Source organism: Muntiacus reevesi, chromosome 12 (assembly GCF_963930625.1).
Source record: "Muntiacus reevesi chromosome 12, mMunRee1.1, whole genome shotgun sequence".
Classification (NCBI taxonomy): domain Eukaryota; kingdom Metazoa; phylum Chordata; class Mammalia; order Artiodactyla; family Cervidae; genus Muntiacus; species Muntiacus reevesi.
In genome coordinates this window covers 73,516,316-73,533,251 of record NC_089260.1, presented here as the reverse complement: position 1 = coordinate 73,533,251, position 16,936 = coordinate 73,516,316, and the positions used below count along the sequence as shown (strand labels likewise).

Here is a 16,936-nt window from a genome sequence, read left to right as displayed (position 1 = left end):
GACCGTTCTCATCTCTCCAGGCAGAGCGCCCAGACCATGGGCCGTTTCCTCTGAGCCTGTGGCATCCTCAGCTCACTAGTGAATGAAGGTAGTGACATCAGGGCTCGTGTGTGCTCCGGACGGAACTTGAACCACCGTCTCCTTCTTTTGCTCCTTGGTCCAGGTCAGCCGGGGGAACCTGGCTATGCTAAAGATGGGCTTCCCGGGAGTCCCGGGCCTCAAGGAGAGACAGGACCAGCTGGACATCCTGGCCCCCCAGGCCCCCCCGGCCCCCCGGGCCAGTGCGACCCCTCGCAGTGTGCCTACTTTGCCAGCCTCGCTGCTGCTCGACCCGGTAACGTGAAGGGCCCCTAGAAGATGCTGGGATGCCAGGAGACGCTGGTGGATTTCTGAAACTTGAACGCAGAGCCCGATGGGAAGCCAGAGGTCTTGAGACATTTCAGCCACGTGTTTTTTTTTTCTCTTTCTTTTATCATGTGTGGTTTTTTTTTGTGTGTCTTGTTTTTCTTAAGAGACCTCAACATTATTAAAACCAACAGATGCTGCCGGTCGGTCAGATTATAATATTATTATTGTTAATTATTATTATTGTTATTTCATATGATAATGCTTTTCGATGTTTTCTCCTCTGCTCTGAAGTTGGGGAAACCTGATTTGTGAGGCAGAGGATGTTTCTCATTCTCCTGATGGTCCCCGATTGAAGTTTAGCTGCCAATTCTAAGGAAACTCTCGGTGCTATGAAACCCTGACCAGACTTGCCAAACTTACCTCTTTCCTCAAAAGGAGACTTTAAGAAAATGAGGACAATGGGCTTCTATTCTTGATTGTGCCCAGAGGTCGCCCAGGGAGGGATTAGCCGACAGCCGCTGCTTCCCAGAAGTAAGTGAAGCAGAAAGAGAAGGAAGGTGCAGCCTCTGCTCTGGATGGCGGGTGCACGCAGCAGAGGGCAGATCCGTCCTCTGGAAGCAGCTCAGCGCCTCCAGGCCTCAAGCCTGCAGAAGGGACACACTGCACATGGCTGGAGGCTGCTTCCTGGAATCTTGCAGCATCTGCACCAAAAATGTGGGAGCTGGCGTGGAAAAAGACACCCCTATGTGTTCACTTGGCTTCTGAGCCATGGATAGGCTCCTCCCTGCACCCTCTGTTGGTTTCACTCACTTTAATTTTGAAATGAGAGGGTCCAGAGACCACTCCTGTGTGTCTGATGCTGGGCAGTTGGCCGGGGTGCTGGCCAGAGCCAGGACGCATGTGTCTCCAGCTTCTGGCGTTGAGTATATGTGTGTGAATGACTCGCCCGGCTCAACAGGTGCTCAATAAATCTGAGTTTCCTTTTCTTTTGCTTCCTGTTATGGTTCCTTCCTTATCACTAGCATCTGCCCCCATGTGGACCCCTCAAGGCGAGGGAGGCATCATTTTTCCCCTGGGGAGCACAGAACAGAGCCGCCGTTCAGGCCATGTGTTCATTGTGCCCGTGTGTGAGCAAGCGTGTGTCACCCGGCCCATTCCTGGATTCAGAGCCGGGGCAACTCTTAGGGGGTGTAGACCATGCAACCTCAGGGGGACAGGCCTCCCCATGTTCTCACAGCAGATCTGGGTGGGTGGGAAGGATCCAGGTCTACAGCTCTGTCTGGGGGCAGCTTGGGGGCCATTTCCAGCCCCCTGGCCCGAGGACCACCATCATTATGGGCGCCATCACCCATCATCACCTGTTACCACCCTGGGGCTGGTTCAGTGAGAGTCCAGACCAGGGTAGGCGTCATCCCATGACCCCACCCTGACCTCACACCCAAACCCAGCCTCACACTCACACCCCTGGATCACACCTGCACCTCCAGCCTCATACCCGCCCCCCTGGCCTCACACTCACACCCCTGGATCACACCTGCACCTCCAGCCTCATACCCGCCCCCCTGACCTCACACTCACACCCCTGGCCTCACACCTGCACCTCCAGCCTCATACCCGCACCCTTGGCCTCACACTCACACCCCTGGCCTCACACCTGCACCTCCAGCCTCATACCCGCATCCCTGGCCTCACACTCACACCCCTGGATCACACCTGCACCTCCAGCCTCATACCCGCACCCCTGGCCTCACACTCACACCCCTGGATCACACCTGCACCTCCAGCCTCATACCCGCACCCCTGGCTTCACACTCACACCCCTGGCCTCACACCTGCACCTCCAGCCTCATACCCACACCCCTGGCCTCACACTCACACCCCTGGCCTCACACCTGCACCTCCAGCCTCATACCCGCACCCCTGGCCTCACACCTGAACCTCAGCCCCACACCGACACCACGGCCTCACACCCGCACCCCCGACCTCACACCTGCACTCCCGGATCACACCCACACCCAGCTTCACACCCACACCCCCGGCCTCACACTCTCACCCTGGCCTCACACCTGCACTCCCACCTCACACCTGCACCCCTGGATCACACCCACACCCCTAGCCTCACACCCGCACCCAGCCTCACACCCGCACTCTGGCCTCACACCTGCACTCCCACCTCACACCCACACCCCTGGATCACACCCGCACCCCCAGCCTCACACCCGCACCCAGCCTCACACCTGCACTCCCACCTCACACCCACACCCCCGGATCACAACTGCACCCCCAGCCTCACACCCGCACCCAGCCTCACACCTGCACCCCCAGATCACACCTGAACCTCAGCCTCACACCTGCACCACGGCCTCACACCCACACCCTCAGATCACACCCGCACCCCTGACCTCACACCCACGGTGCAGCTCTGAGAGCCCTTTGGCTTCGGAGTCACCTAACACATGGATGAAGCCCCAGCATGACAATGAGGGAAGAGGAAGTCACTTCCATTAGTTCTAAACTAAGATGGATATAAACCCCGGGTGCTTGGAGGGTGGGACAGAAAGTTCCAGATTGTAGACACACCAGCAGAGTCAGGAGAACTTCCAGCATACCTTTGTTCCAATACCTGCACTGCACAGGTAGTGGGGCAGTTCCTGCTCCCACGAGTATCACCTGGCGACAGAGCAGACGCCACGGCATGTGGTACAAGGGGCCAGGGCAAACTACGGTGGGCTCCAGGGGGGTAGTTTTCGTGTCCAAGCTGAGGCCTGCCTGGGGCCACGAGCTGTGGTGTGGGCTCTGGTCCCAGATCTTGTGCGTGCGTGCTCAGTCGCTCAGTCGTGTCCAACTCTTTGTGACCCTGTGGACTGTAGCCCGCCAGGCTCTTCCATCCATGGGTTTCTCCAGGCAAGAATACTGGAGTGAGTTGCCATTTCCTCCTCCAGGGGATCTTCCCAACCCAGGGATAGATTCGCATCTCCTGCATTGCAGGCGGATTCTTTACTTACTGAGCTACCTAGGAAGTCAGATCTCAAGACCTGCAAAGATGAGATGCTTCCTCCTCTGGGTCTGAGGATGCTTCAGTGTGTTTGGAAGGAACAGAGAGTGTGAATAAGTGGTCCAGATAATTAGGCCCCCGCCTGCTGTTTCTGGTGCTTTCCAGCCAGCCCTCACATTTCTGCCTGCTGATGGCTGCAGCCCAAGGACCCATCTCCATGAACCTCTGTTCTTTTTTTGGAATGCCCTGAAGGAGGTGCCGGAGAGTTGGTTCTGGTTTCCAGAAGGAACAGTTATCTAAATATCTAACTGCATTCAGATAGTTGATAATGATGACAGACCAGGGGCTTCCCAGAGGCCTCCAGAACCTGTGCTTCTCCTGTATGGACCCAGTAATAAAGCTCACCTCTCTTCCAGACAGAGGTGGGCAGCAGGAGTGGATTCAGCCACACTGGTATTGGCTTGGAAACATTCTGTCCTCTGCTCAGGGCACAACCGTGATTGTTAATGGAAGCATGTTGGAAGCTCCCTGATCAGCAGCCTTCCCCTTCTGGGAGCCAGGATTTGCGAGAACATCCCTGGATTGAGTTCAGCCCAGCATCAGGGCAGATCTGCCCCTGGTCAGCTGTTAATCAGTGACCCTCACTTCTGGTCCCTCATGAGCTGTCCAGGTGAGAAGGTCCCCTCTGCACTGCACCTGTGCCAGCCTGGGGATGTCAGCTGCATCATTGAATAGCCCACGTTTCCATTTCCTCCTTTGTGAAATGGAATTAACAGGACTTCACAGGATTTCGGTGGGGGGGGGGGGGGGGCGTGTGGTGGGGGAGGCGGTGCTTCCTTGGTGACTCAGAAGGTAAAGAATATGCCTGCAATGCAGGAAACCCAGGTTCGATTTCTGGATCGGAAAGATCCCCTGGAGAAGGGAATGGCAACCCGCTCCACTATTCTTACCTGGAGAATCCCATGAACAGAGGAGCCTGACATGCTCTGGGACCACAGAGGATTGGGCATGATTGAACGACTAATGCTTCTGACTTCTTCACAAGATGTCCATGAGGCTCATTTTTTTCTTTCAGCTTTATTAAGATATGATTGACATGTAAAGTAAAATTGTAAGGTGTGCAACAGAATGATTTGGTATATGTATGTTTTAAAGTGATGACCACAAGAAGGTGAGTTAACACCTAAAAACAGGGCATATGAATCCGCCCTTTACAACATCTCATTTTGTCTTCCATCAAGAGCAATTGAGGGATTTCCCTGGTGGTCCAGTGGCTAACACTCTGTGCTCCCAATGCAGGGGCCCTGGGTTAGAAGCCTGGTCAGGGAACTAGATCCAATATGTCACAACTAAAAAAAAATATCACCAAGATTCCACATGCTGCAGCTAAAATCCTGTATGCTGCAAAAAGACCCAGCACAGCCAAATAAATATATAGAAATAAATGCTTTTAACAAACAGAGTGATTGAGTCCACTTTGCTCATCTGTTTACAGTAATCCAAGTAGAGAAACTTTTCAAACCAAATATTTGCTTCATATGTTTTTCAAAGCATATTCCCCTAGGTTTAGATCCAACCAGTCCATCCTAAATGAAATCAGTCCTGACTATTCATTGGAAGGACTGATGCTGAAGCTGAAACTCCAATACTTTGGCTACCTGATGTGAAGAACTGACTCATTGGAAAAGACTGTGATGCTGGAAAAGATTGAAGGCGGGAGGAGAAGGGGATGACAGAGGATGAGATGGTTGGATGGCATCACCAACTTGATGGACATAAGTTTGACTAAACTCTGGGAGCTGGTGATTGGGGAAGCCTGGAGTGCTGCAGTCATGGGGTTGTAAAGAGTTAGACGTGAATGACCAACTGAACTATTTATCCTGTAACACATCTATGAGGGGCTGGGCTTGGTTATTTCTTCCCATGGTAGTTTAGAAACAGTGGCAGAACTGTGAACCCACCTGTCCCAAATACACACACAGCTCATGTGTCCAGCTCGCTGCGGGACTACACGGAGCCGTCCAGGGAGCCAGAAACTGCAGCCTTGACCCAGGTCACCTTGTTTTCTTCCCCGGTGTTTTCTCATGATGACTGCTTTCTCCTGGCTCTGTGCAGAGGTGAACTCCAGACATACATTTGAAAGAACACTCCCGTCGGGGAGAGGAGATGCCACTTGTTCAGTTACTAGACGGGGGCAGGTGGCCTTTCTGGCTCGTTGGCATATGGTTGGGGAGATGCTATTTCAGGGCAATTGTTTTGTAGCTCTCCTTTCCTTGCAGCTGGGAACATCTTGCTTCAGGTTTCTTTTGTGGTGCTCTTTTATGAAGCCAGGGTTCCAAATGTGTGCCTGTATATAGGAAGTTATTAAAACCATTGACAAACCACAAATCTAGCTAGGAGGTTCACCCAGGGAAGGAGAGAGCGTGAAGTAAGGGATGTTTCTGTTGTCAAGACACTGAAGACCTGGAAAGGTGCTTAAGTCAAAGCAGTTGCAGATGCAGACTGCTGACTGCCAGGCCGATTTCCCATTTCAACAGCTCCTGTCCTCACCTCTTACAACCCTGATGTTTGGAAAGGGAGTGAGCCGATGAGGCTAGCCCTGTTCTGAAAGACAGCCTGGCAGGGAGGCCATGTCCTGGTGGCATGACCTCTGGCCACATCATTAACCAAGATCCTTTGTGTGAAACAGCACTGTGGCTGTTGCTATGGAGATGCCGGAGAGGTGGGCTGTCCCAGTCTCACCTTGATTCCCTTCCAGAATATTCCCCACAGTCAGTGAAGAATGGAGAACTTGGCAGGAATTACCCAGCCAACTGCCACTCAGGGCACGTCTGATCCTCTGATGGTCTGAGCGTGTGGGGACCCTAGAGACAAAGGACATGGCAGAGACCAGGCTGGAGGACCTGTGTCCAGCCTCAAGAGGGATGCTGTCTTGCTTAAGCTCAGAAGATGTGGTGCCAGGCACTTTGGATGGTAAGTTGAAAGAACACAGGCCCATCTGATGGATGGAGGTCACAGTCTGGAGAGATTTAAGGTAAATCTGTGTTATCGTATGTACGTAATTATCTCTATGACAGTATTTCTGGGCAACACAGAGGGAGCCAGACATACAAGAAGCAGAACCTTACAATTTAACCTGTTCAGCGCTGTGGAAGAGAAATCTGCAGAGATATGGAAGACTCCACAATAAAAATAAAACCAGTATCATCTGAGAATGATGGCCCCCATTGTGTGCCCGCAGCCTTGCTCCCTTTGTCTGACAGCCATCGTGGGGGCAGGTGTCCCAAGCCTTGTTTTATAGGTGAGAACACGGGGACTAGGGAGGTGTGGTGACTTCCTCCAGGTCACCTGTCAGCGGCAGGTCAGACACGTCCTGGTGTGGACGTGGGCTCCGGGGGCCCTCCTCCTTCACCGGCTGCCCATCAGATGGGGGAGTGCAGGTCTGGGTCTCTGGAAACTTCTCTTCATCGTCGCTCAGTCTTCCAGCAAACTGGCAGTTGTTTTCTATGAGTAACCACCCTGGGGAACCTTGGATTCTATTTTTCATCCTGTTTTAGGAGACAAGTGTGGTCTGGTCTGGACAGAGGTCTGCAGAGATGAGCTGTCTCAGACGTGAGGAGTCCCATGGGACAGACATCCTCCACCCCCAGCTTGGGCTCCTTTGGGGGATGTGGGTCTCATGGGATGGAGTCGGGACACGCAGCCCCCCTGGCCGTCCCGCCTGCCAGCCCGCAAGGGGTCGGGAAGCCGCTCAGGAGGAATTAAACCCACAGTGGCCCAACAGAGAGGACTGGGCTGGACCTATGCCCCGATGTAAAGAGAACTGGTGACATTTCACCTGGAGGGAGGATGCAGGGGCCACCCAGCGAATCCAGGTGCCAGAAGGAGATCCCAGGAAAGGCACAGGTGAGTCAAGTTAGGAAGGGGCAGATATAAGTACCATGGTCTTCAGCACCTGGCCCTGACCTGAAGTTCCGGGTGCTGCGGAGGAGGGGGTCACACCACGGCACATAGTCAGGCTGGAGGCTTTGGGGGAATCACAACTTGGGGTTCAGGGATGGGACATCCTTATGGGAGAATGATGAGAATAGGGTGCAGGGACTAGACAGGTTACCAGGAGAAAGACTGGGAAGAAAAGGTCACAAGCCTGTGTTAGAAAGAATCTTCTCTGCCAGAGGTGGGCAGGAACGGGGCTGGGGGGTGCTCATGGTGGGAGAGGAGGGACAAGATAGTTATGGATCCCCTTGGAAACGGCTAGTATGGGTTTGACGCCTGTCTCCGCTCTCTCTCTCTCTCTCATCTTTCTCTACGCATCTCTGATCTCTGACAGTCCAGCCTCTCTCCCTCGACTCTAGAGTCCGGCTTTCCTTTTTCACCCCTCCTGGGCTCTCTGCCCTTCTCGTCTCCTTTCCCCTGTGTCCTACACGGGCAGCCTTGCATCTTTGAGATTGCCGGCTGGGCCCTCCCTTGCCTCTTCTCTCCCACCTTTCTCTCTTCGCCCTCCTTCTCCTCCTCCCTCCCCTTCTCAGCACCTGCCACCCTCTCCCCTCACCCCTGCTCTCACTCTGAGCCTCCTCCAGGGTTGCCCTTCTTGGAAGCTTCCAGCTTCACAGGCCCTGTTTTCATTTCTGGATGCTCCACGCCCAAGAGGAGCAGCCTCAGTTCTCTGGGCATTGGTGGCGGCCCAGGGGGGTTATTTATCCAGTGGGTGCAATGGCTTTTCCAGTCCAGGGCAGGGGGTCTCCCCTGCAGAGAAGTGTGGAGTCTTCCAAGTCCACACGCCTGGCCAGTCCTGCAGTCTCTCATTCATTGCAGGAGGATGCGGGATTCCCTTCCAGCCTGGAGCCGCAGAATTGGCTTTGCTTCCTTAAGTTGGAGCTAATTCTGTTGCAGAGTTAGGTGAGCGTTTCTTTGGCCTCTAGTAAAAAAGCAGAGCTATTGGCTTTGTTTGTTTGAGTGGATGCTTGTCAAGGGCTTTTCCCCGTTTAGAATCCATCTGTTAGCGCCTACTGCTCCGGAAGGCTCAAAAAGCTGGTCATTAACAGACACGTTCTCTGTGTCTGGAATCTTAGCAGACCTGATGATTTCCTTCTACATAAGCCCTTTGGGACTGATGGAGGGAGAAGGGGCTTCCTCCCCATCTTAAGTTGGTTCACCCTCTTCCTCTCTGAGGCCACCCCCTCACCCAGTAAGGAGGCCTGTCCTTCTGAGCTCTGACTTGCAGCCACTCCCAGACTCCCCATCTGGAATTTTCTGAGTCCACTCCCGGATTCAGGAGACAGAGGGGTACACCTGCACACCCACCCCCCCCCCCCCACCCCCCGCTCTTCCCCCTAGGCAGCCCAGCATCTGATCTCCTCTGGTTGGTGAGGCGGGGTTGAGGCCTGGCCTCACCTGCCTCTCTGGCCCCAGCTCTGAGGATTACAGCATTCAGTCCTTCCCAGCGACCGCCCCCCCAAGATCTTCGAGTCCATGTGTCCTGCTCTCCCGGGCACAGGGTGGCCCCCTTCCAGGACACCCGGCGGTCTCCACTCCACTCTCTGCCCCAGCTTGAGGTCCCCCCAGCCTGTCCTCAGGGTCCACTCAGGCTTCAGGGTGCCTGCAGTCTCCACTGGGGTCCCGTCGAGCCGGCCACGCCCGCGGGGGCTCTGGGAGAGGCCGCGGCTGCCGACCCCGTTGAGAGGCGGGCGCTCCAGGCACCGATGCCAGGTGGCTCGCGTCCCGGCCCCGCTCTCTACTGCGCAGCTGCCGCAAGTCTCAGAAGCATCCCCCACACTGGGGACGCTGGTCTGCTGTCCCGCCCCCCAGGGCCACGTGACACGCGGCACGTAAAGGAAGCCGGAAGCTGGTGGAGTCGCGGTTCCGCACACCCCCGCCTGGCTCCTCCGGCCGGCGCCTCCCTGATTGGGGGATCCCTTTACGCTCAGTTCTTTGGATCCCTGAGGACCACGATCAGGTGGGAACCCAAGTCTCCTCTCCTCTCCGGGCCAGACATCCTCCCCCCGAGGCCGTGTGCCCAAGGAGGCCTTTCCTCTGCCGGGGCGCTTGCCGTCTACCCCCCAGGGTTAAATCAAGCCACGCTGCAGCTGCTGACCTCCAACACCCCCGAAGGAGCTCAGGGCGGAGAACAGAAATGAGGCGCCCTGTGTTCCGGAAAGTGGCAGGACAGGTCTTCAGAGAGCTAGTCTCAAGAACTGATTGTATGAGCCCGATTCGTACATCTCCTCATATCTAGAAAAGCACTAAAATCCTTCACGGTGATGCCGGCTCCTCGTGACTAGCGGAAACCTTCGGCAAAACATGTGTGCTCGATCACATGTATTCCTCGTTCACCAAATTCACGTATATACTGTCGTTCCCCCCCACCTCTTTGGAGCAGTTTCTCAGAGTTGTCTGAGGAACTGTCTCCCAGGCTGCAGTCTTCATATTGCCCCACATAAAACTTAACTTGCAACCCTCATTTGTGCATTTTTTTTGCACACTTCCATGGTGGGTTTTGGGAGTTATCAGCAAAGAGTGGTGCAGAAGAGGGTGAAGCTGGTTTTTAAATTCATTTACTTCTTTTGGGCTCCCCTGGGTCTTCGTTGCTGTGCATGAGCTTTCTAGTTGCGGAGAGTGGGGGCTACTCTGTATTGTGGTGCGCGGGATTCAGAGCACAGGCTCTAGGGCACTTGGACTTCAGTAGTTGTGACCTGTGGGTTTAATGGCTGTGGCTCACGGGCTCTAGAATGTGGTCTTAGTAGTGTGGCTCAGGGGTTTAGTTGCCTTGCAACTATGGGATCTTCCTAGACCAGGGATCGAACCTGTGACCCCTGCATTGGCAGGTAAATTAACCACTAGACCACCAGAGAGGTCTTTGACGCTTTTTTTGAAGCAACCTCTAAACTGTGTTCTGCTGTCTGATGTTCTCCTGGTCGGGCCATCTGGGGAAAAGGATGCAAAGGTGATGGCAGAGGGCCAGGGCTTTCTCACCTGGCCAGTGCCCTGGGTCCTCCTAGTCCAAGACCAAAGAGGGAAACCACACATCTTTCAGTGGACAAGGGCAAGAGGCAGCCACAACTGTGACTGAGCCACATCAATACGTATAATCTTCACAGTCAGGCCCCAGTACAGATGGGCTTGTTATCCCATTTTACAGATGGTAACACCAGGGTTCAGAGATGTTAGACATTGAAAAAGAAAGCATTTTACCCATTTTCATGGAGCCAGTCAGCAGAGGATTCAAATGGAGGCAAGAATGAATTTTCTCTGCAGGCAGCATGTTGCTCTTAACTTTATTTTTCACTTATTTCTCAGCATTTGATAGTGACTGAAAATCATTTAACCACTTGCACTGGTGCTAGTGCATAAAAATGCACGTCCATAAAGATGCATTTCTTTATGGTTCTGTGGATAATACTACTGAACATATATTTGGGCTATGGTATTTTCAGCTAACTGTGGGTTAAAGCCAGGCATAGTGACTTTAGGCTGCAGCTGTGTCTATATATTTATGGTCTATATCTTATCAGAAAGCACTTGTTAACTTCATAAGGCACCATTTTAGGCACAAGAGATACAAAAGTTAAAAAGTAATTATTGTTGTCTTTAAGAAAGATTTATTCTGGTGGGGATATATATATATATATATCATATATATATATATATATATATATATATATATATAAAGAGAGAGAGAGAGAGACAATGTAATTCTCTAGGGAGGATACACATGCACTCAATAAAAAGATATGGAAAAGAACCACAAATAAGATAGGTACTCGATCATGTTACTCATTCTATCTTAGGAAGATTGGAGGAAAGATCTCTGCCAAGACTGCACTTGAGATGAAAAGAGGCAGCTGAGCATAGGTCTGGGAAGGAGGAGAAGGATTCCCAAGCTGAAGACATGTGCAAATGTCCTGTGGCAGGAAGCAGGATGTAACATTTGCAGGAGTCTGAATGAAGGGTCTGCAGAGGAGAACAAAGAGCTGAAAAAGGTGGGCACCTGCTCAGCAAGACCTTAGGGACTGAATGGAGGGCTTGGCTTTTCCTCTAAGAGTAAAGAAAGCCCAAGGGTCCTTAGAAATGTTCTGTTCGCAAATTTGGGAAAGGAAGGTGGGGGTTAGGGAGATGAGGTAGGGGGTGTTGCAGTAGTCCAGGTGAGGAGGCTGGGCTGGGCTCAGACGGCAGTCACAGAGCTGGTGGTGGGGCCAGAGCTATCTGGAGTCACTGCCAAAGGACATCACTGACACGAGGTGTGTGTGAGGCAGGGGGTGCCCGTTTCTGGACCCGAGTGTTGGGTGGTGAAGGAGATGTTGGCTGAAACAAAGATGTCATAAGTGTGAAAACGATCCCGTGTGGGACCAATGGTTCTGTTTTACAAAGATTAGCTTGGGATGCCCAAAGATCCTGAGAGGATGAACCTGGATGATGGGCCTGGACTTCAGACAGGAGATGCTGCTGAAGACATAACCATGAGTCATTAGCGCAGAGACAGTGTTTCTGGTTGTGGTGACGAATGCATCCTCTTTCCCATGTGCATTTCCCTCCAAGAAGAAGAGACCTGACTCCTAGAGTTTCTAGAGAAGGAGAGGCCCAAAGAAAGCCCAGGAAAGCTGCAGTAAGGTAGACGGAAGCCAGCCTGCTTCACGTCAAGCAAGCCCAGAGCATAGAGGCTTTCATAAACAAGGGGGCCAGCCGTGGCCACTGCTGCTGAAAGCCGGGCAAGGCAAGCACAGAGGATGGACCATTGGCTGGACTCACGTGGAAGTGACTTGAGGGTTGTTTAGGCCAATTTCAGAGCAGCAATGGGTCTGAGTGCCCAACTCAGTCTGTGGGGGTCACATCAGAAGTGAGGGCATGGAGACATTGATCCAGAGTGCTCCTTGAGTAATTTTGTTGGGAGAAGAGCAGAGAGGGATATGGGATGGACAAACCTCTATCTGTATCTGTGCTTATAACTACACCTATCAGTAAATATCCAAATATACCTATCTAAATTATATACATATAGATTATATTTATCTTTATCTAAATTATATTTAAATCTAAATTATAAACTTATATGTATAAATTTAAATACATTGGATTGGCCAAAAGTTTCATTCGAGCTTTCTGTAAGATCGTAAGGAAAAACCTGAACAAACTTTTTGGCCAACCCAATATTTAAATTCAATATCTAGGAGTACGAGTTCATTTCCTTCAGTTTTTCCAGACTTACTTTCCCCCCCAGGGTGTGGTGCCTGTTCATTCACTTTGCTCTTAAAAATGAGGGTGAATAAGGACTTCCTATCTTTGTAGGGCCTGTTACATGCCCAAGCCCTAGACCATGCCCCACAGCAAAACGAAGGAGGGCTGAGTGGATGATGCAGACTTTAGGTTTCTTGCAAAGCAAGTCAGCAAGGAGTTCCTCGCAGGGAAATGGAGGCTGACCATGGAGCATCTTGATACAGGCTGGTTGCTGTTGCTGCTCAGTCGCTAAGCTGTGTCTGACTCTTTGTGACCCATGGACTGCAGCTCACCAGGCTCCTCTGTCCTTAATTATCACCCAGGGGTTGCTCAAATTCATATCCATTCTATCAGTGTTGCTATCCAACCATCTCATCCTCTGTCACCCGCTTCTTCTCCTGCTCTCAATCTTTCCCAGTGTCAGGGTCTTTTCCAATGACTTAGCTCTTCCCATCAGGTAGCCAAAGTACTGGAGCTTCAGCATCAGTCCTTCCAATGAAGATTCAGGGTTGATTTCTTTTAGGATTGACTGGTTTGATCTTCTTGCATCCAAGGGACTCTCAAGAGTCTTCTCAAGTACCACAATTCAAGAGTATCAGTTCTTCAGTGCTCAGCCTTCTTTATGGTCCAACTCTCACATCTGTACATGATATTGGAAAAACCATAGCTTTGACTATATCAATATGAGGTTTTTATTCTGCAGGTAATAAGAAGCCAGGAAAAGTTTTTAATAAGAGTGAGTAATGTATGTCAAGGCTGTATATTGCCACCCTGCTTATTTAACTTATATGCAGAGTATATCATGAGAAACACTGGGCTGGATGAAGCACAAGCTGGAATCAAGATTGCCAGGAGAAATATCAATAACCTCAGATATACAGATGACACCACCCTTATGGCAGAAAGTGAAGAAGAACTAAATAGCCTCTTGATGAAAGTGAAAGAGGAGAGTGAAAAAGTTAGCTTAAAGCTCAGCATTCAGAAAACTAAGATCATGGCATCTGGTCCCATCGCATCATGGCAAATAAATGGGAAAACAGTGGAAACAGTGGCTGACTTTATTTTTCTGGGCTCTAAAATCACTGCAGATGGTGACTGCAGCCATGGAATTAAAAGATGCTTACTCCTTGGAAGGAAAGTTAGACCAACCTACACAGCATATTAAAAAGTAGAGACATTACTTTGCCAACAAAGGTCTGTCTAGTCAAGGCTATGATTTTTCTAGTAGTCGTATGTGGATGTGAGAGTTGGACTGTGAAGAAAGCTGAGTGCAGAAGAATTGATGCTTTTGAACTGTGGTGTTGGAGAAGACTCTTGAGAGAACCTTGGACTGCAAGGAGATCCAACCAGCCCATCCTAAAGGAGAGCAGTCCTGGGTGTTCATTGGAAGGACTGATGCTGAAGCTGAAACTCCAATACTTTAGCCACCTCATGCGAAGAACTGACTCCTTGGAAAAGACCCTGATGTTGGGAAAGATTGAAGGCAGAAGAAGGATGAGACAGAGGATGAGATGGATGGATGGCATCACTGACTCAATGGACATGAGTTTGGGTAAACTCCGGGAGTTGGTGATGGACAGGGGAGGCCTGGCATACTGCAGTCCCTGGGGTCACAAAGAGTCGGACACAACTGATCAACTGAACTGAACTGAACTGAATGTGATTTGGCCTGGGTTTCAGAACATGAGTTGTTCAGTATATGTTAAGTCCATGTGCTTGGGCTTAGTCACTCAGTCGTGTCTGACTCTTTGTGACCCATTGATTACAGCTCACTGGGCTTCTCTGTTTATGGGATTCTCCAGGCAACAAGCCCATGTACCACTGTGTAAATGATTGGGAGAGATTAAATTTTTTTAGTAAGGAAATTATTGAGAAATGGGAAAGGGGAACAAAGATGGGGTGAGAAGGCCATTCTGACAGCAGCCTGGGGGCAGGATGGAGGGGAGAGGACTGGAAGACAATGAGAGCAGGAGGATGAACCTGAGATGAGAGATGAGAGCTGGAGGGGCAGGGTGCACCTGAGCTGCGGGACCCAGGGAAAGAAGCCACCCTTCCCACGGTGCTGATCATCTGATAACCAAAGACCTCCGGTTGTTCGTCTCTTGCTGGAGTGACTTTTGTCCCCAACCTTCTTAGGCATCAAATTATCACAGTTCCCCAGTTGAGAGACTTTTGTAAGAAGATAAATAGCATAATTATCTACGTGTCAATCCGCGTGACGTGATTGTACTGAGCAAACATTAACTTGAGCTGCTGCTGCTAAAACAAGATGAAAATCTAATCAGGATGTTCAGGAACTACTTGTCCTACCTTCAATTTGAGGCATGAATCATGGTTAATATTTCGTTTCTTTCCCACCCAGTGCTCATTATAACCTATGGCATTTGCTTCAGAAAGGCAGTCATCCGCTACACCGGCCCCAGTTGTAAAGGCCAAGTGATATTTCACATTCGTGTGAGTGGAGGGGTCACGTGACCTTTCATAGTCCCTGTTGAGAAATCAGGCCTGGAGCCGTCCTTGATCGGCCAAGGGGATGTTCTCCAGCACCAGCTGAGCAAGCAGAGGGCAGTCAAGGGAAATTCCCAAGCACCCTATCCATCTAGAGCTATGGGTTCAGAAACAATTAAAGGATATCTCATCCAGGACCAGCGAGGAGGACGAGATCTGAAGCAGGAGACGAATAGAATGCCAGACCCCTATAGGGCAGCCTGTCAGAAAAACTGAGATCTTAGTGATCAAGAGCCGTAGTGATCTATGGCTGATGCTCAGATTCAGAGCCTTGCTGTCTAGACTCAGAAAAAATCCCAAACCCTGAGAGATGCTATAAAGGTCAGAGACTGTAATAACTCCATCCCAATGATTCCGCTGGCTTCCCTTCTCATTCGGATTAGAAGCCTGATTCCTCACCCTGCGTCCCCCACACTCGCCCCCCACTCTATCCTCACTCTTTCGCCCCCCACCTCCCCAGCTACTCCCCAACTCTGGCTTGCTCTTCTTCCACTTCAGCTCTGTGACGGATCTCAGATATACAAGGCAAACTGCTGTCCCCGGGCCTTTGCACAAGCAGTCTCCTTTGTCTCCAAACCCCTTTTTGAGGATGGCTTCCTGACCATATATCACTTTCCCTGGTCCTCGCGTAATTGTCAGCTTCTGATTCACTTAGATGTATAGCAGAAACTAACATAACATTGTAAAGCGATTAGACTCCAAAAAAAAAAAATATATATATATATATATATATATATATATATATATATATATATATACACCAACTTGTGCCTTTCCATGAGAATCTGGGGGTCCCCAGTGGCTCAGTGGATAAGGAATCCTCCTTCCGTGCATTAGATGCAGGAGACGTGGGTTTGATCCCTGGGTTGGCAAGATCTCCTGGAGGAGAGCATAGCAACCCACCCCAGCTTTCTTGCCTGGAAAATCCACAGAGGAGTCTGGTGGGATACAAGGTGTCACAAAGAGCTGGAGACGACTGAAGTGACTGAGCACATACACACACACATAAGAATCTTATGCAAATGACCCACTTTCCCAATTTCAGATTCCTATTTACCTTAATATTTGTTTGTCTCCATGGCAGTTAATACCATCTAACACAAGTCTGTATCCCTTCTCTAGAACATGACCCCCATGAGGGCGGTTTGCCGATCAAAAGCCAGTAAAGAGGCCAGGTTGGTGGAAAGGAAAGTTTGCCTCGTTTCGGATGCCTGTAACCGGGGGTGTGGTGAGAGAAGGACTCCTGTCCAAAGGCTGACTCCCCCTCACTGATGATCAGGGGACAGAGGGAGGGGGCTACATGCAGAAGCAGCACAGTTAGCTCTGACAGTCACCTTGAAACTGGTCAGTGGTCTGCTCAGCTCCATCTTGATTGCTTTAGGTTCAGTTAGTCTTCAGTTTCAGGATCGGTTTGTTCCCATTTCTTTGAGGCCAGTTCTTGGGACTGTGGCAGCTTACATCACGGTTGCAATCTGACCATCAACTTCACCTGGTGGGGTTTCCAGTATCTACAACATAGCTCACAGGTATGGCTCAGTATATTATCTATGGACCTTGAGGAGGAACTAAAGGTCCTTGACTATGCTTAATGACTAAGCTATTATTGTTAAGTCTCGTTGGGCTGTTTTCCTCCTTTGTGGCACTTTACACACTCTTAATTATCTGATGGGCTTCCCAGGTGGCTCATTGGTAAAGAAGCTGCCTGCCAATGCAAGAGACACGGGTTGGATCCCTGGGTCAAGAAGATCCTCTGGAGAAGGAAACAGCAACCCACTCCAATATTCTTCCCTGGAAAATCCCACGGACAGAGGAGCCTGTTGGGCTATAGTCCATGGGGTCACAAAAGAGTTAGACATGAGAGCGACTGTAGAACAA

At 50.8% G+C, this 16,936-nt stretch overlaps 1 protein-coding gene across 1 annotated transcript in view; it reads left to right on the top strand.

Annotated features, from left to right (window-relative positions):
- COL22A1 (collagen type XXII alpha 1 chain) overlaps nt 1-542 on the top strand; it is a 221,714-nt gene extending 221,172 nt beyond the window's left edge. Inside the window, 1 exon segment of the mRNA XM_065902959.1 lies at nt 164-542. Coding sequence (XP_065759031.1) covers nt 164-354 — 191 coding nt within the window. The 3' untranslated portion in view covers nt 355-542.
- Nucleotides 543-16,936: the final 16,394 nt, after the last annotated feature.